Source organism: Bos indicus, chromosome 11 (genome assembly GCF_029378745.1).
Source record: "Bos indicus isolate NIAB-ARS_2022 breed Sahiwal x Tharparkar chromosome 11, NIAB-ARS_B.indTharparkar_mat_pri_1.0, whole genome shotgun sequence".
Lineage (NCBI taxonomy): Eukaryota > Metazoa > Chordata > Mammalia > Artiodactyla > Bovidae > Bos > Bos indicus.
This window is the reverse complement of record NC_091770.1, coordinates 103,944,653-103,963,887: the sequence shown is the minus strand read 5'-3', so window position 1 is coordinate 103,963,887 and position 19,235 is coordinate 103,944,653. Positions and strand designations below refer to the sequence as shown.

Below are 19,235 nucleotides of genomic sequence, written 5' to 3'. Positions count from 1 at the left end.
GGAACAACACACTGGTTCCAAATAGGAAAAGGAGTACGTCAAGGCTGTATATTGTCACCCTGCTTATTTAATTTATATGCAGAGTACACTGTGAGAAACGCTGGACTGGAAGAAACACAAGCTGGAATCAAGATTGCCGGGAGAAATATCAATAACCTCAGCTACGCAGATGACACCACCCTCATGGCAGAAAGTGAAGAGGAACTAAAAAGCCTCTTGATGAAAGTAAAAGTGGAGAGTGAAAAAGTTGGCTTAAAGCTCAACATTCAGAAAACGAAGATCATGGCATCTGGTCCCATCACTTCATGGGAAATAGATGGGGAAACAGTGGAAACAGTGTCAGACTTTATTTTTCTGGGCTCCAAAATCACTTCGGATGGTGACTGCAGCCATGAAATTAAAAGACGCTTACTCCTTGGAAGGAAAGTTATGACCAACCTAGACAGCATATTCCAGAGAAGGCAATGGCACCCCACTCCAGTACTTTTGCCTGGAAAATCCCATGGGCGGAGGAGCCTGGTAGGCTGCAGTCCATGGGGTCGCTAAGAGTCGCACAGTACTGAGCAACTTCACTTTCACTTTTTCTCTTTCATGCATTGGAGAAGGAAATGGCAACCCACTCCAGTGTTCTTGCCTGGAGAATCCCAGGGGCAGGAGAGCCTGGCGGGCTGATGTCTACGGGGTCACACAGAGTCGGACACGACTGAAGTGACTTAGCAGCAGTAGCAGCAGCAGACAGCATATTCAAAAGCAGAGACATTACTTTGCCAACAAAGGTCCGTCTAGTCAAGGCTATGGTTTTTCCTGTGGTCATGTATGGATGTGAGAGTTGGACTGTGAAGAAGGCTGAGCACCAAAGAATGGATGCTTTTGAACTGTGGTGTTGGAGAAGACTCTTGAGAGTCCCTTGGACTGCAAGGAGATCCAACCAGTCCATTCTAAAGATCAGTCCTGGGTGTTCTTTGGAAGGAATGATGGTAAAGCTGAAACTCCAGTACTCTGGCCACCTCATGCGAAGAGTTGACTCATTGGAAAAGACTCTGATGCTGGGAGGGATTGGGGGCAGGAGGAGAAGGGGACGACAGAGGATGAGATGGCTGGATGGCATCACCGACTCGATGGATGTGAGTCTGGGTGAACTCTGGCAGTTGGTGATGGACAGGGAGGCCTGGCGTGCTGCGATTCAGGGGGTCGCAAAGAGTCGGACGCGACTGAACTGAACTGAAGTGATTCCAGTCGCCCCCATAGGTTACCGGGCGCCCGCCGCGTACTGGGAGCCGCCTCTGCCCACAATGCTTTGCGTCCCGCCCCACAGTGCTTTGCGTTTCCCGCCCCAAAGTCTTCCGGCGGCAGCGAGGCCCGGTTAATCGATCGCCGCGCGCTGGCGGCTCGGCGCTCGGCCAGCCGCGCCTGCGCACGTGGTGATTTCCAGCGAGCGCCGCTGGGCGGGTGAGGGTCTTGGCTCGTGCTGAGGGCCCTGTGGGCCTGGTGGCGGCCCGGAACGCTGCACCCCGGTCCTCCTCGCTCCGAGCAGGACGGTGAGCGAGCCCCGGCCGACCCCCGAGCCTCCGGCTATGACATCCCTGCTGGCGAAGGACGCTTACCTGCAGGGCCTGGCCAAGAAGATCTGCTCCCAGCCCAGCGCCGAGCCGCAGAAGCGGAAATCGGGTAAAGGCGCAGCCCGGGGGGCCAGGGCGGTGAGGGCTTCGGACAGGGTACCCCGTCCGCCCTCGCGGCGCTCGCGTCCCCACTCCCCTGCAGCGCCCCTGAGCCGTCTTCAGGCGGAGCAGACCCTCAGACGCGTGAAGCGGGCCTGCGAAGTTCCAGAGGGAGACACCGTGAGAGACGCTCAGGGCCGCGCCGCCGCCCCGGCCCGTTGGGGGCTGTCTCGGGGTCCGAGGGGGCTCAGCCGTGCGCCCCACCAGGCGGGAAGCTCGGCCGGGGTTTGGAGGACGTGACTCTGCGGAACAGGCTCGGCCAGCTCTCCACATTGAGTGGCAAGGCTGGTGTGAGCGTTGATGAGAAAGATGATTTATTCAGCCCATTACTGTGGGCAGTGTGGGGAGAAGGGAGGAAGAAGGTGGCCCTGCCAATGGTAGTGTACGTGGCAGGGGCGACAGGGCCCCCTCATACACACAAACAGGCGAAGCAGACAAAAGCTGCCCTGTGGGGAGCCGGGGCTCGAAAGTCCTGTCCAGCCTGGGAGGAGAGGGAGAGCGGCAGGGACGGGCGTGGACCTACCAGAGGAGAAACGGACTTTCGTTACACCCGGAAACCTGTTCACTCTAGGGGTTAAGTGAGTTCCCATCACTCAGTGAAAAGTTAGATCTGTGTCTTTCTAGTTCCTTTCCTGTGTATTTCTCCCTGAACCAATCGGGTCCCTACTTGGTGCACTCATTTCTCATTTTCCTTTTAAAATATAAACATTTTCTCCACCTTTTCTTTGCCACATCACTTATGGGATCTTAGTTCCCCAACCACACATTGAACTCAGCCCTTGGCAGTGAGAGTGTGGGGTCCTAACCACTGATTCAGTTCAGCTGCTCAGTCGTGTCTGAGTCTTTTCCACCCCATGGACTGCAGCACCCCAGGCTTCCCTGTCCATCACCAATTCCCAGAGTTTGCTCAAACTCATGTCCATCGAGTCCATGATGCCATCCACCCATCCCACCATGTGTCAGTCCTCCCACCGCATCCTGACGCCTTCTACTCCTGCCTTCACTCTTTCCCAGAATCAGGATCTCCAATGAATATTAGGTGTTGATTTCCTTTAGGATTGACTGGTTTGATCTTGCAGTCCAAGGGACACCAACTCCCAGAGCTTGCTCAAACTTCTGTCCATCGAATTGGTGATACCATTCAACCATCTCATCCTCTGTCATCCCCTTCTCCTGCCTTCAATCTTTCCCAGCATCAGGGTCTTTTTCAGTGAGTCAGTTCTTCACATCAGGTGGCCAAAGTATTGGCGCTTCAGCATCAGTCCTTCCAATGAATAGTCAGGACTGATTTCCTTTAGGATGGATTGGTTTGATCTCTTTGCAGTCCAAGGGACTCTCAGGAGTCTTCTCCAACACCACAGTTCAAAAGCATCAATTCTTTGGTGCTCAGCTTTCTTTATGGTCCAACTCTCACATCCACACGTGACCACTGGAAAAACCACAGCTTTGACTAGCGGACCTTTGCTGGCAAAGTGATGTCTCTGCTTTTTAGTATGTTGTCTAGGTTAGTCATAGCTTTTCTTCCAAGAAGTAAGTGTCTTTTAATTTCATGGCTGCAGTCATTTTGGAGCCCAAGAAAATAAAATCTGTCACTGTTTGTACTGTTTCCCCATCTGTTTGCTATGAAGTGATGAGACTGGAGCCATGGTCTTCATTTTTTTTTTTTTTTTCCATTTTTTGAATGTTGAGTTTTAAGCCAGCTTTTTCACTCTCCTCTTTCACTTTCATCAAGAAGCTCTTTAGTTCCTCTTTGCTTTCTGCCATAAGGATGGTATCATCTGCATATCTCAGGTTATTGATATTTCTGCTGGCAATCTTGATTCCAGCTTGTGCTTCATCCAGTCTGGCATTTTGCATGATGTACTCTGCATATAAGTTAAATAAGCGGAGTGACGATATACTGCCTTGACGTATCCCAATTTTGAACCAGTTCATTTTTCCATGTCTGGTTCTAACTGTTGCTTCTTGATCTGCATACAGATTTCTCAGGAGGCAGGTAAGGTGGTCTGGTATTCCCATCTCTTTAAAAATTTTCCACAGTTTGTTGTGATCCACACAGTCAAAGACTTTAGTGTAGTCAATGAAGCAGATGTAGGTGTTTTCCTGGAAATCCCCTTGCTTTTTCGATGATCCAGTGGATGTTGGCAATTTGATCTCTGGTTCCTCTGTCTTTTCTAAATCCAGCTTGAACATCTGAAACTTGTCAGTTTATGTACTGTTGAAGCCTAGCTTGGAGAATTTTGAGCATTACTTTGCTAGCAGGTGAGATGAGTGCAATTGTGCGGTAGTTTGAACATTCTTTGGCACTGCCTTTCTTTGAGATTGGAATGAAAACTGACCTTTTCCAGTCCTGTGGCCACTGCTGTTTTCCAAATTTGCTGACATATTGAATGCAGCACTTTTACAGCATCATCTTTTAGGATTTGAAGTAGCTCAGCTGGAATTCCATCACCTCCGCTAGCTTTGTTTGTAGTGATGCTTTCTAAGGCCCACTTGACTTCACACTCCAGGATGTCTGGCTCTAGGTGAGTGATCACACCATCGTGGTTATCTGGATCATGAAGATCTTTTTTTGTATAGTTCTGTGTATCCTTGCCACCTTTTCTTAATATGTTCTGCTTCTGTTAGGTCCATGCTGTTTCTGTCCTTTATTGTGCCCATCTTGCATGAAATGTTTCCATGGTGTCTCTTAATTTTCTTGAAGAGATCTCTAGTCTTTCCCATTCTGTTGTTTTCCTCTATTTCTTTGCATTGATCACTTAGGAAGGCTTTCTCTGCTGTTCTTTGGAACTCTGCGTTCAAGTGGGTATATCTTTTTCTCCTTTGCCTTTTGCTTCTCTTCTTTTCTCAGCTATTTGTAAGGCCTCCCCAGACAGCCATTTTGCCTGGACTGTCAGGGAATTCCCTTTCCACCTTTTAATTTGAAAGCGTGTGTGTGTGTGTTCAGTCAGCTCAGTGTGTCCAGCAGTTTGCGGACCCCGTGTACTGTAGCCTGCCAGGCTTCCCTGTCCGTGGGGTTTTTCCAGGCAAGAGTTCTGGAGCAGGTTGCCATTTCCTCCTCCAGGGCACCTTGCTGACACAAGGATCGAACCCGCATCTCTTTGCCAAGTGGATTCTTTCCCACTAGCGCCACCTGGGAAGCCCAAAACGATATAACCCATTCTGGGGTACACAGTTTGTTGTGGGACGTGCCTTCATTGTCCCTGAGGATGGATACAAGGAGACTGCTGGGTCAGTGTGTGGATGTTGACGGTGGGTCAGCATATTACACTCATCAGGGATTGATGAGTGTGACCAGTCTGCTTTCCAGGAGGTGTGTGGTTCTGAGCTCAGTGGATGAGGGTCCCCACAACTCCCATCTCAACTGGCTTTTGGCATCCTTCTGAAATCAAAACCTTTGCAGGACCTTCTTACCTACTGACTGGGTCACGGGGATTGAAGTTGCAGCCCTTCATCGTTTCTTGTTTCAGCTGGAAAAACTCAAGTCTCAGAAGCTGCTGCGCCCCCCAGGAAGAAGAGGAAGAAAGCGCAGAAGAAATCCCGGGAGCGGGAGAGGAAGACTGCAAAGCCCAAGGCCCAGGCCTCTGCGGAGAAGTCTGAGGCCAGGAAGCCAGAGGTGGCCAAGGAGGAGGAGGGAGCCACCAGCTCCACCAGGGTCCCAGCAGGTGAGGGGGGCAGGCAGGCAGGCAGAGCCTGCTGGGATCTGGGGTAGGTGTGGATGTGGCCCTCTCTGGTTATAACAGCAAGATCAGGTACACTGGGATGGTATGAGGCTTTGTAGAGGACAGATCGCAGGGTCTATGGGTGGATGGGCAGCTCAGGAAGGGCACAGAAGCCCCAGGTCATATAGTAACTGGGACAGAGAGGGGCATGGCTGTGTCCTCTAAAATCCTCAGCGACCTGGCATGCCGAGCTTCACTGCCCTCAAGTTTCTGAAGTGATGTCCTGAGAGCTGCCTCTGGGTGTGGGTGGGTGCCGCAGGAGTTGGAAGAATCCAGAGATGGGTTTGGCCCGTGCTACACAAGCAAGCCCTACCCCGGAGGCCAATCCAGCTTGAAGAGGCCCTGCAGTTCCACCAGTGGCCACTGGGCGGGAGTGGGGGTGTGGGGCGCACACGGAGGCTCAGGCTTTGAATCCGGCCCCTGTTGGGGGGGGGGGGGGGCGGGGCACAGGAAGGTTGGGAGGGGCTCTCCTTTCGGATTTCTGATCCTTCTTTGCAGATGGCCTGGCCGCAGAGCCTGACTCTTTGTTTGCCTTGGACGTTCTGCGGCAGCGCCTGCATGAGAAGATTCAGGAGGCACGGGGCCAGGTAGGTGTGGGGTGGGGGCGGGCAAGGGTCTCTGGGTGCTGCAGGGCTTTCCCCACCCCACCTGGAGGAGACACCCTGGTGCTCTCCGAGGTTGGCTCCCTGCTCTGCCAGCCGTCGTGGGCCTGGGCAGGAGGGTCTCGGCAGCTCTGTTCTGCGGGAGGTCAGGTGCCGTTCTCGTCATCTAGGGGGGCGGTGCAGGCTCAGCCCCCATGTTGAGCTGCTGCCTCTTCTCTGCTGCGGCCTTTGAGAGGCTTGGGCTCCTCTCTTAGCAGCACTTCCTGGGCGTTCGTTCTTTTGATTGTCCTGACGGCCCCTGAGGTAAGCCAGGGCCTGAGGTGAGGCAACCTGCTCGAGGGGACCGCCACGGGACTGTTGCTCCGGGATGTGAACCAGCCTCAGTGCCGAGTGCTTAGTGGGGTCGCCTCCCCCTCCTTTCCCTGGGGACCTCCCCAGGCCTCTGCCGTGGGGGACAGGCCCGAGGGCCGTGCCTTCCTGCGGTGGTCCAGAGTGCTCTTGTCTGCCGGGCGGGGTCTGCACCAGCAACACTGCCTTGTCCTGACCGAACCTCCCCATCTGGTGGTGGCGGGGCCTCAGCCCCCTGCCCTCACCCCGTCTGACCGGATGGAGGCCAGTGTGCCCCTTGTTGGGTCATCAGGTAGACTTAGTGGCCCCCTTTTGGGAAGTGCCCTGGCAGGTGGTCTGTGCCTGGAATCTGGAAGGTGTGGTTCTCAGAGGGTCCCCTCGTCCTTGTTTTGGGCGCACTCTGGGGCCAGGTCATCTCGGGGTGGGACGCCGCACCCCGCCGGCCCTGGTCCTGACCTGACTGCACGTGCTAAGCTGGGGGCCCCATTATGAGAACCTTATGAGTGAGCGCGGGATCACCCCACAGGGCAGCGCCAAGGAGCTGTCCGCCGCTGTTTTGGAGAAAAGACGCCGGAGGAAGCAGGAGCGCGACCGGAAAAAGAGGAAACGGAGGGAGCTGAGAGCAAAGGAGAAGGCGGCCAAGGCACTGGAGGGGGCAGAGGCCACCGAGCCGGACCTTCAGGTGCCCAGGGAGGAGGCGCAGGCCCAGCCGGGGCTGCTCTTCAACAAGGTGAGCGCTGGGCTGAGTGCCCGCCCTGTGCTGCCGTGGGGCGGGCGGAAGTGGGCCCCCGGGGTGGGCGGAAGTGGGCCCCGGGGCGGGCGGGCAGCGGCCCTAAGCTCGAGTCGCCCTCTCCCACGAGGTGGAGGTGACCGAGGAGGAGCCGGCCAACAAGGCCCAGCGCCGGAAGGAGAAGAGGCAGAAGCTGAAGGGGAACCTGACACCGCTGACGGGCAGGAACTACCGGCAGCTGCTGGAGCGCCTGCAGGCGCGGCAGGCCCGGCTGGAGGATCTGCGGGACCGGGACGCGGGGCAGGCCCAGGAGCTCGAGGCCAAGATGCGCTGGACCAACCTGCTGTACAAGGCCGAGGGCGTGAGGATCCGCGACGATGAGCGCCTGCTGCAGGAGGCCCTGAAGCGCAAGGAGAAGCGGCGCGCGCAGCGCCAACGCGCCTGGGAGAAGCGCACGGCGCACGTGGTGGGCAAGATGCAGCAGAGGCAGGACCAGCGGCGGCAGAACCTGCGCAAGAAGAAGGCGGCCAAGGCCGAGCGCCGCCTGGAGAAGGCTCGCAAGAAGGGCCGCATCCTGCCCCAAGACCTGGAGCGCGCCGGCCTGGCCTGAGGCCCCGGCTGCCCAGCCCCCATCTCGGGTCATGCAGGCTCCGGCGGAAAGTGGACTCTGCCACGTACCTCTCACCGGTTTGTCCGGGGCTCAGTACCCCCGTGCAGAAGAGCCTTCAGATCCGGGGAAGGGGCTGACCCGGATCCAGCTCCAACCTCTTATTAGACCAGAGGCTCTCTGCAGGTTGTGGGGTAGCGGCCCAGGGAGCTGTGAGGAGGGAGTGGGCACCTGGGGGGGCTTTGCTGGCCGCCCCTTCCTCTCACTGTCGCAGGAGCAGGAAGGGCATGGCCTTTGTGACTGCGGTGTTGGCCCCAGGCGCGCTTGGTAAGGGAATAAGCAGCTCCTGCAGCAGAGCTACGGTGGAGGTGATGGGCTTGGTAACGGAGCAGGAGGGCGTCCTCAGGCGCCTGTGATTGAGTTACACGAGTTGATGTGGAAAGAGGGTAGAGAGGAGAATTTAAGGTGAAGATGGTTATTAAAAATTCTGACTACTAAAAGATAGTGTTATTGGAGTAGGAGGGAAAAGAAATTGGAGCTGGCTGGATAGTATCAGTCTAGGGGGAAGTGGGAGAGAAGGGGTAAAACCTGGAGAACTACGTGGATGGATGGAGGGTCCGCAGTGACGGACAGGTGAGTGCAAGCCCACAGGCAGGCAGCGTTGACACGCGCGGGTGAAGTGTGTGGTACGTGGGTTGTGTTTCAGGAAGACTTCGTAACATTCTTTAGACTAAATTCCAGTTAAGAAACAGATGGTAACCAAAAGGAAACTGGTGTGACTGTCATTAGATGACGATGTGTTACTAGAGTTTTAAAGGTATTGCTAGAGAGAAAGGATGTCACTGAATAGTGAAACAGGTTCAGATCACCTGGAAGGTAAACAGCCTTGCCCCAGAAACAGCTTCAGATCTGCCTAACAGAAGCTGACACTCTGCAAGGAGAAGTCAGTTCACAAACCAAGTGGGAGATGCTTAACATCTGCTCTAGGGACTGATGGTCAAGTAGACAAAATCAGATGGATCCGGAAGATTCAGATGAGAGTGTTTATAAGCTTGATCTAATGGACACACAGACCTGTGTACCTGAAAACTGTGTGTACTGGGATTTCCCTAGTGGCCCAGTGCTTTAGTTCAGTCACTCAGTCACGTCCAACTCTTTGCTCCCCCTTGGACTACAGCATAACACCAGGCTTTCCTGTCCATCACCGACTCCTGGAGCTTGCTCACACTCGTGTCCATCAAGTTGGTGATGGACTCTGTTCCAGTGCAGGGGTATGGGTTCAGTCCCTGGTTGGGAAACTAAGATCCTGGATTCCGCAGGGTGTGGCCACATTTTTTTTAAGAAATTAAAAAGAAAACCTCAAGCACACACGGAACAGTGGTGAAAACTGACCATCACCTGGTCCACAAAGCAAGTCATATTTCAAAGCTTCGGCATCGTACAAAGTGTGTTATTGGGCCATAAAACAGTTTTAAAGTTCCAGAGGTAACTGTTAAAGTTACATGTTTGGAAGTTTAAAAACACACTTCTAAATTACCTGTCAAAGAATCCTCATAGATGTGAGAGACTGTTTAGGATTGGAAGATAACGGAAGTGGTGTGCATTAACATTTGTGGGCCTCAGCTGAGACAGTGCCAAAAGCACTTTATAGCCGCAAAGCTGTGCTTATGTGTATCCTTGGTTTTAAGTGTTAGCAGGTGAGTCCATCATGCGGCACAATTTTCTGCTTGACCTAGAGCCTCACTCCTGGGCTCTGTTGACCCGCTCTGCCCCAGGCAGTTGCTCCCAAATTAATGTCCACACGTTGCAGTCAGGAGAGTTGGGAGAGTGTAGCCCCCTGTGGGAGTTGAAGGAGCATCTCCCAAGGCCTGGTGGGTATGTGTCATTGGGTATTCCGCTCCTTCCTCTGAAGCCTGGAAGGCCAGGAACCACGCCCCTCCACCCTAGAGTGCTGCTGTGGCCTAGTGTCATGTAGCTCGTGTGCAAAGCGAGCAAATGGTGCGCTTTGGCGGCAGGTAGCATCAAGCAGCCCTGGACAATAGGAGTTAGAGGGAAGGAAGGGTGAGGAGGTATGGAGCATCCACCTGGTGGGAGACCGTCTGTGTCCAAGTATAGAACAACGCTGCAGCTGCCCTGGGCTGGGCCGCCACGCTCCTGTCTGACCCAGGGCTGGGAGCTGGTGGTGCACAGAAGCAAGGACGTGCCACACAGGACTCAGGGCAACAGAAGTATCTCACTTGCAGGGAAGAGAACATTACTGGTTGAGTCTACGAAGCTTGATGCCAACTTCTTGGGTGCTGTGTGCCTCGAGTGCAGAAAGTGAAATGCAGAAAACTTCCAACAGGCCTCACATCTCATATTTTCAGGACCAAATGACAAGAGTCTCAGAAGGCCCCCTTCCTGGTCTATCCAGTGAGTAGGATAAAAGTAACCCCTAACAGGACACATTCATGGACTGTGGCTCACGAGGATCTGGGTTCCAACAGTCCCGCAAAGATGGTACTCTTAGTCCACTGGCCCTCCTCGGGTGAAGCTGGGAAGAAGGCTCCCAGCCAGCCTTTCCTTCTGCTTGGGTGCTCCAGGACTTGAGTGAACTCGTGGTTAGAAATTCAGTGAGGGGCTGTAAGCAATTGAGTAGCTCAGTGAAGCCTTGTTCACCAGAGCTGCCGTCCAGGTGCAGAGGGCAGAGACCTGTCTCCAGACCCCCATGGGCTGGCTCGTTTGGGTCATTGCACTGAGCACTAGCTTGGCCAACAGTTGAGGAACCTCACACGACCATGTCACAACATGTTCCCTGCTGCCCTCAGGTCCCCGGTCTGCACTGGCCCGGGAGCTTGGTTCTACCCCTGTGTCTCCCAGGCATTCCATCCAGCCTTCAAAGAGCCACTGTGGTGCCTCTCTGGTGCTTTTCCCAGGACCTTGGGAGAGGAGGAGTCTTCTGTAGGCTCCCCAGCCTATGAGGTGGATGAGCAGGTAACACAGTTAAGACCCTCCAACAAGCCTGGCCCTCTACTGAGAGTTCTTAGCTCTTGTAAGTTATTCCTAGGGATTTCTGTAAAGTTCACTTAACCTTAGCTTGGGCCACTGTGGGTTCCAGGTTTTGGCTGAGCACCAAAGGAAGTAATGGGAACTTTTCCGGTTCCCTAGTCAGCCCACTAGACCTTGCTTCTGAAAGGAACCATATCTGGAACTGCACCACTCCTTTCTTGGCCAAGCACTTCTAGAATTAGTTCCCACATAGTTACGTGATTTTTTTTTCTCCAAACTTTCTTTTCTTTTCTTTTTTTTAAGGGAGTGCTTCTCCTTTTAAAAAAAAAAAAAGTTTATTTCTTTTTGGCTGTGTTGGCTCTTCATTACTGCTCAGGCTTTTCTCTAGTTGTGAATGGGGGCTCCTCTCTCAATAAATGGGCTTTATCTCAGTGGCCTCTCGTGCAGCACAGGCTCAGTAGTTGGGAGACGCTGACTTAGTTGCTCTTGCCATGTGGGATCCTCCCGGATCAGGGATCGAACCCATGTCGTCTGCATTGGCTGGCAGATTACCACTGAGCCACCAGGGAAGCCCCTCAGACTCTTCTGACTTTGACTATGTAATTGACCACGTGGGTCCTGCTGAGATGTGTCTCATATATCAGTCCTGAGACAAGGTGAGATGGGGGTGAAATGGAGGAGACTGGTTTCACCTTGGAAGTGACGCCTCAGATGAGTTTTTAGATATGGCAGGGACTGATTTCTCAAGGTGGTCCTCGGTAGGTTGGATATTCAGGGTACCCGAGGTACCCAAAATTGTCCAAATACCCCCGTCTCAATTCCCGGGACTGATGAGTGCTCCAGCTCTCCCATGAGAGATCTGGTAAGGTTGTGAATTCACCTGTTGGTAGGATTTGCTAGTGAACTAGCAAAACTTCAGTTTTCTGTTAATTCAGTCTTGGCAGTTGCAAACTCAGAGATTCTTCTACAAAGTAAGAGAAAGTTCCTGATTCTCAGCTCTTGCCTTGACCTAAAACTTTAGGACTTTGAGCCTGTCGTTGTCTATTGACTACCCAGCACTGTTAAGGGAGACCTCCCCATCCCCAGTCGCCTTGAGTAGTCCTTGAGTTTCTCAAGTCTTACTGTTTTTAAGGTGGTGTCAGCTAGTCTCAAAGTCTTGCCTTCAAAAGATATTTGTCTCTGGTGTCCACATCTCCAGATAAGGTGTTTTGTAGCTGTGTGCCAGTACACCCAGGGTCCCCTCCCTTGGTGCTGTCTAGATGGCTACCCTCTGCTAAAATCATAGGCTTCCCAGGTGGCGCTAGTGGTAAGGAACCCACATGCCAATGCAGAAGACGTAAGAAATGTGGCTTCAGTCCCTGGGTCGGGAAGATCCCCTGTAGAGGGCATGGCAACCCACTCCAGTATTCTTGCCTGGAGAATCCCACGGACAGAGGAGCCTGGTGGGCTACAGCCCATAGGGTTGCTAAGGGTCAGTACGACAGAAGCGCCTTAGCATACACAGCTAAAATCCAGCCAGATAACAAATCCCAGGTTTTCCCTGACTCATTCATGACAGGTCATGTTGTGTTGTGTTCACAAAAGTGCTTTTTAACAAAACGTAGTTAAAAGCCACGCTGATGACTGGATATGTCTTAGCAACTAGGAATAGAGGAAAGTGTCCTCAACTGGGTACAAGTTTACCAAAAGTGTAAAAATACCATCATACTTAATACCGTCATCAGAGTTTTCTTGCTAAGATGAAGAACAAGGCAAGAATGTCTCTTCTCATAGCTGCTTTTCAGTGTCACACTAGAAGTCCTAGCACATGCAATAAGACAAGAAAAATAAAACATGCAGATTGGGAAGGAAGAAGTCAAACTGTCTTTGCAAATTACATGATCATCTATATAAACATCCAAAAGATGACAAAACCTGAAACGCATAAGTGACTATATCAGGGTTGTGGGGTACAAAGTAAACATGTAAAAGTCAGCCGCTTTCCTGTATACCAGTAATGAACAAGTGGACTTTAAAATCAATAACATTATCATTTACACTGTGAAAATCAATATAAGCATACCTCAGATATATTGCCATTTATTGCAATATCCAGATATTGCAGATAGACCACCACAATAAAGTGAATATTGCAATAAAGTCATACCTTTTTCTTTTGTTTCCCAGAGCATATAAAAGTTACGTTTACACTATATTGTAGTCAGTTATTAAGTGTGCAATAACATTATGTCTAAAAAAAATGCACATACCCACACCTTAATTTTTAAAATATTAGCAAAAAATGCTACCCGTCATCTGAACCTGCAGTGAGTTGTATTAAAATCAAAGATCACAGATCACTGTAACATACAATAACAGTATAAAGTTTTCTTTCAAGATTGTGAGAGGTGCAAAACGGGACATAGAGGTGTGAAGTAAGGGAACGCTGCTGGGAACATGGTGCTGACGGACGCTTGATGCGCCAGCCTTCAGTTTTTAAGGAAGCAGTGTCCTTGACGTGCAGTAAGGCAAAGTGCAGGAAGAGGTGTGCCTGTAAAGGGCGATCTTGCTGAAACGGAGCTGAAAGGACAGAAGCAGGAGCTCTCATGCACATATCACTCAATACAGTGTCAGTAGGAGCTGGGCCTTGCCTCTCAGGCAGGAATGACCCCACTGCTGCCAACAGGAGGGAGAGAGAATTTCTCCTTGCCTGGTGGTAGCTCAATGTCAGGCTGTCACAACTCGGCTGATGAAAATCCACTGTACGTCAAGTCCCAGTTTACTCCAATGGACATTTAATTTTTAGTAGCCCTTTACAACTTCCCCTTCTGCTCTATAAAAGAGTTTTCTTGCAACTTCCATGGTGGCCTGGTGGTAAAGAGTCTACCTTGCAATGCAGGGTATGTGGGTTCAAACATTGGTCAGGGAACTAAGATCCCATATGCCATAGGGCACCCTAGTCCACAAGGAAGAGCTGCTGAGCCCGTGCACCACAACTAGAGAGTCCATGCACTGCCAGGAGAAGGTCCCATATGACACAGGACCCTACATGCTGCAGCGAAGACCTGATGCAGCCAATAACTGTTTGAAAAGTCTCCTTTACTGGACTTGCATGCGGTCCACCATAGTTGCATGTCCTGAATTGCAATTATTTGCTGCTCCTGAATAGGCCTTTTTTTTGTTGGTGGTGGTGGTGAAATAACTGATTGTCACTAACACACCTGTTAAAGTGAAGTCGCTCAGTCATGTCTGACTCTTTGTGACCCCATGGACTGTAGCCTATCAGGCTCCTCTGTCCATGGGATTTTCCAGGCAAGAGTGCTGGAGTGGACTGTCATTTCCTTCTCCAGGGGATCTTCCTGACCCAGGGATCGAACCTGGGTCTCCTGGATTGCAGGCAGATGCTTTACCGTCTGAGCCACCAGGGGAGCCCTGACACACCTGTTAGAAATGGCCAGAATGCAGAACACTTGACAACATTGAATTCTGGTGAAGATATGTAGCAGTACAGTTTCATTCACTGCCAGAATGCAAAATGATATAGCTGTGTTAAAAAAAAAAAAAAAAAACACTGGCAGTTTCTTACAAAATGAAACAAATTCTTACCGTATGACCCAGCAATCATACTCCTCAGTATTCACCCAAATAAAGTGAAAATTTATGTCCATACAAAATCCTGCAGAAGGATGTTTATAACAGCCTTATTTACAATTGCCAAAACTTAGAAGCAATCAAGATGTCCTTCAGAGCAACCTAGATGTCCATTGACAGATGAGTAGAGAAAAAAATTGTGGTACATATATATAATGGAATATTACTCAACTATAAAAAAGAGTATATTCGAGTCAATCCTAAAGAGGTGGATGAACCTAGAGCCTATTATGCAGAATGAAGTAGGTCAGAAGTTCAGTCACTTAGTCGTGTCTGACTCTTGGGACCCCATGGACTGCAGCACTCCAGGCTTCCCTGTCCATCACCAACTCCCAGAGCTTGCTCAAATTCATGTCCACTGAGTCAGTAATGCCATCCAAACATCTTATCCTCTGTCGGCCCCTTCTCTTCCTGCCTTCAATGTTTCCCAGCATCAGGGTCTTTTCCAATGAATCAGTTCTTCGCATCAGGTGGCCAAAGCATTGTGGCTTCAGCATCAGTCCTTCCAATGATTATTCAGGACTGATTTCCTTTATGATGGACTGGTTTGATCTCCTTGCAGTCCAAGGGACTCTCAAGAGTCTTCTCCAACACCACAGTTCAAAAGCCTCAATTCTTTGGTGGTCAGCTTTCTTTATAGTCCAACTCTCACATCCATACATGACTACTGGAAAAACCATAGCTTTGAGTAGACGGACCTTTGTTGGCAAAGTAATGTCTCCGCTTTTGAATATGCTGTCTAGGTTGGTCATAGCTTTTCTTCCAAGGAGCAAGCATCTTTTAATTTCATGGCTGCAGTCACCATCTGCAGTGATTTTGGAGCTCCAAAAATAAAGTCTCTCACTGTTTCCCCGTCTATTTGCTGTGAAGTGATGGACCAGATGCCATGATCTTAGTTTTCTGAATGTTGAGTTTTAAGCCAACTTTTTCACTCTCCTCTTTCACTTTCATCAAGAGGCTCTTTAGTTCTTCCTCACTTTCTGTCATAGGGTGGTGTCATCTGTATATCTGAGGTTATTGGTATTTCTCCTGGCAATCTTGATCCCAGCTTGTGCTTCATCCAGCCCAGCATTTCTCATGATGCACTCTGTGAAAGTTAAATAAATTAAATAAGCAGGGTGACAATATACAGCCTTGATGTGCTCCTTTCCAGATTTGGAACCAGTCTATTGTTCCATTTCCAGTTCTAACTGTTGCTTCTTGACCAGCATACAGATTTCTCAGGAGGCAGGTAAGGTGGTCTGATATTCCCAAGTCTTTAAGAATTTTCCACAGTTTGTTGTGATTCACACAACTATAAAAAAGAATGTATTCAAGTCAGTCCTAATGAGGTGGATGAACGTAGAGCCTATTACACAGCGTGAAGTAAGTCAGAAAGAGAAAGACAAATACTGTGTATTAACACATGTGTATGGAATCTAGAAAGATGGTATTGAGGAACCTATTTGCAGGGCAGCAATGGGGATGCAGACATAGAGAGCAGACTTGTGGACACAGTAGGGGAAGGAGGCGGGGATGAGCTGAGAGAGTAGCATTGAAACATATACATTACCATATGGAAGACAGATAGCAAGTGGGAGTTTGCTGTGTGACCCAGGGAGGTCAACTTGACACCCTGTGGCAACCTAGAGGAGCAGGGTGGGGTGTGCAATGGGAGGGGCGTTCACAAGGGAGGGGACATATGTATACTTGTGACTGATTCATGTCGATGTATGGCAGAAAGCAACACAATATTGGAAAGCAATTATCGTCCAAAAAAAAAAAGACATCCTTCAGGAGACCAATAAATAAATGTTGGTCCATTCAGACCAACATGAATACATAATATTAAGTGAAAGAACCCAATCTGAAAAGGCTACAAAGTGATTGATTCCAGCTGTTTATGACAGTCTGGAAAAGGCAAAACCATGCAGACAGTAGAAAGATCAGTGGTTGCCAGGGAGTAAGGGGAGGTGGAGGGGCGAAAAGGTGGAGCACAGAGGATGTTTAGGGCACTGAAACGATTCTGCACAATGCTGTGATGGAGGGCACACGCCATTATACATGTGTCAAAACCCATCGGATGCACAGGGGCTTCCCTGGCAGCTCAGATGGCCAAGAGTCGACCTGCAATGTGTGAGGCCAGGGTTTGATCCCTGGGTCAGGAAGAGCCCCTGGAAGAGGGAATGGATACCCATTCCAGAATTCTTGACTGGAGAATGCCATGGGCAGAGGAGCCTGGCAGGCTACAGTCCTTGGGGTCACAAAGAGTCAGGCACGACTGAGTGACTAATGCTTTCACTTTTCACTTTTGAAGAATGTACAGCACCAAGAGTGAATCCTAATGTGAACTGGACCTTGGGTGATAATGACGTGTCAGTGTAGGCTCATTGATCCTCACCTGTGGTGCAGGATGTTGGTAGTGGGGAAGGCCGTGTGTGGGAGACAAGAGGTTTTATGGGAACTGTTTGCACTCAATTTTGCCGTGAACCTAAAACTGCTCTTAAAAATTTAGGGACTTCCCTGGCAGTCCAGTGGTTAAGCCTTCATGCCTCCACTGCAAGGGGTGTGGTTTCAGTCCCTGGTCAGTGAACTAAGATCCCACATGTTGCTTGCCATGGCCAAAAAAGTAGTAATAATAAAGTTTATTAGTTGAAAAAACAGAGTGATCATTGAAACTGAACGCTTTTCCCTGGAAGTGTGGTGTATCACTTCTGGTCACACTTCACTGCCCAAAGCAAGTCACATGGCTACAGTTCTTCCCAGGGCCTGGAAAGAGAGAGCAAGGATGTTCTTAGGAGCTCTGATGCCTCCTGAGCAAGTGTCACCTGCCGCCACTCTTGGCACAAATGTTTATGTCAATCAGGACTCTTAGGTGCAATTAATTGTATTAATTTAAGCAGAAAGGGGATTTATTAAAAAAGATATTAGGGCATGTCCAACTTGAAGATTCCTCTAGTCTCCTTTCAGAAAGTACCACAGAGCAACTCGGAGAGGAAAAAAAAAAAACAGAAACCACCTCCTAGAGTTAACTAACGATGCATTTAATGTCTTGGACCATACAGAAGTGGACAAGGCGTGGGAAATAGTAGAGGGGCGTCAGGAGAGCCAAATGAAGGGAGCAGGGGTTGTGCTTGGCTCCAAAGCTCTGGAAGCACTGGTGAGCCCCCTTCTCCAAGGTGCAAACCCAAAATCCTGCTCTGGCAATGAGGACAGCATGGGCGATGCAGCAGCCAGAGCCTGCGTGGAGCTCTGCTTCTGAGAAGCAGAGGGCCGGGCGTTGAATGAAGACCTACATGATGAGGTTTATTTGCAGGACTGTGTTGGAGGCTGGGGTTAGAGAGTCGATGCACTGGGAACAGCCTTAAAGCTTCCTTTTCTCTCTGACTCAGCGAAGTAAAGGCTAAAGGAACTGACACATCACGGAAATCCTTATTGCCCTTAATTATGATCTTGTTCCCTCCCACAAGGACACTTGTGCAACTGTCTATGCCAGGAAATACCTTACGTGTGGATGAGTTTCAAAATGGGGAATAGCAGAGGATCTATGTAATAACCTTACAGGATTAAAAGGAAGAAAGGAAAAGGTGAAACTTGTGGAAAATGAAGAAGCCACACCAAAAAAATTTGTAAAACAGATGGACTTCTGTCTGATATTTCTCCATGAATTTTCAAAAAATTAAGCAATCTCCTTAAAGCACAAAACAGAAAAATATGAGCTTATGGAGGAAATAGTCAACAGAAGGGTTTAAAAATCTAAGTGAGACAAACTCAGTGGAAAAAATTCATCACAGAAATTAAGTAAAATTAGAATTAGCATATGAAAGGATGGCTGGCTGTGTTGTGTTCGTTGCTCAGTCGTGTCTGACTCTTTGTGACCCCAGCAGCTCTAGCCCACCAGGCTCCTCTGTCCATGGGATTCTCCAGGCAAGAACACTGGAGTGTGTAGCCATTCCCTTCTCCAGAGGTTCTTCCTGACCCAGGGATAGAACCCGGGTCTCCCACATCACAGGCAGATTCTTCACCATCTGAGCCACCAGGGAAGCCCATATGAAAGAATGCTGCTGCTAAGTCGCTTCAGTCATGTCCAACTCTGCGACCCCAGAGATGGCAGCCCACCAGGATCCCCCGTCCCTGGGATTCTCCAGGCAAGAGTACTGGAGTGGGGTGCCATTGCCTTCTCCATATGAAAGAATAAACCCTCCTAAAAACACTGTAAGGGACATGGGGGGGGAAAGTCATGATTATAGGAGTCCCAGAAGAAGCAGGCAGGAAGAAAGAGGCTGAGAGCATATTTGAAGACATAATAGCTGAAAATTCCCCTAACCTGGGAATGGAGGCAGACATCCCGTCCAGGAAGCAAAGGCAATCTCAAAGGGAATCAACCCAAAGAGGGTCACACCAAGACACACTGTAATTAAAAGGGCAAAGATTAAAGATAAGGAGAGAATGCTGTAATCAACAGGGAAAAGTAACATACAAGGTAACTCCCATTAAGCAAACTTTTCAGCAGAAACTCTAAGCCAGAAGAGAGTGAGTGGCATGATTTACCTCAAGTGATGAAAAGGAATAACCTACAACCAAGAAGACTCAGCAAGGCTTTTATTCACATTCATGGAAAGATCGAAAGTTTTACAGACAAAAACTAAAAGAGGTCAGCACCATCAAACCAGCTTTACAAGAAGTGTTAAAAGAACCTGTCCAAGTTGAAAAGAGAAGGCCACAGCTAGAGCTCCTTGGTAAAGGCAAACATGTCAACCATAGTAGGGAGGTTAAAAGGTCATCTATATCCAAAATAAGTAGTTAAGGGATACACACACACACACACACAGATGTCAAAAACTAAATGTCGAGGGTGGTGTGGTAAAAACGAAGGGTTGTTAAAATGCTGGGAAGGTCATGTTCAACATC

General features: G+C 49.9%; 1 protein-coding gene across 1 annotated transcript; it reads left to right on the top strand.

The window, feature by feature from the left end:
* The first annotated feature begins 1,409 nt into the window (after positions 1-1,409).
* Positions 1,410-16,834, top strand: SURF6 (surfeit 6). The gene is made up of 5 exons (XM_019971122.2): positions 1,410-1,668; positions 5,189-5,383; positions 5,939-6,027; positions 6,917-7,120; positions 7,251-16,834. Exons 1-5 carry the CDS (start codon positions 1,575-1,577, stop codon positions 7,728-7,730), a joined length of 1,062 nt encoding a protein of 353 aa, XP_019826681.2. The 5' UTR covers positions 1,410-1,574; the 3' UTR covers positions 7,731-16,834.
* Positions 16,835-19,235: the final 2,401 nt, after the last annotated feature.

Excerpts from the sequence above, each read along its gene's own strand:
- SURF6 (XM_019971122.2), top strand. The coding sequence starts at position 1,575 with ATGACATCCCTGCTGGCGAAGGACGCTTACCTGCAGGGCCTGGCCAAG. Across the intron at positions 1,669-5,188 it reads GCCGCAGAAGCGGAAATCGG|CTGGAAAAACTCAAGTCTCA; the intron begins GTAAAGGCGCAG and ends TTCTTGTTTCAG. Across the intron at positions 7,121-7,250 it reads CGGGGCTGCTCTTCAACAAG|GTGGAGGTGACCGAGGAGGA; the intron begins GTGAGCGCTGGG and ends CTCTCCCACGAG.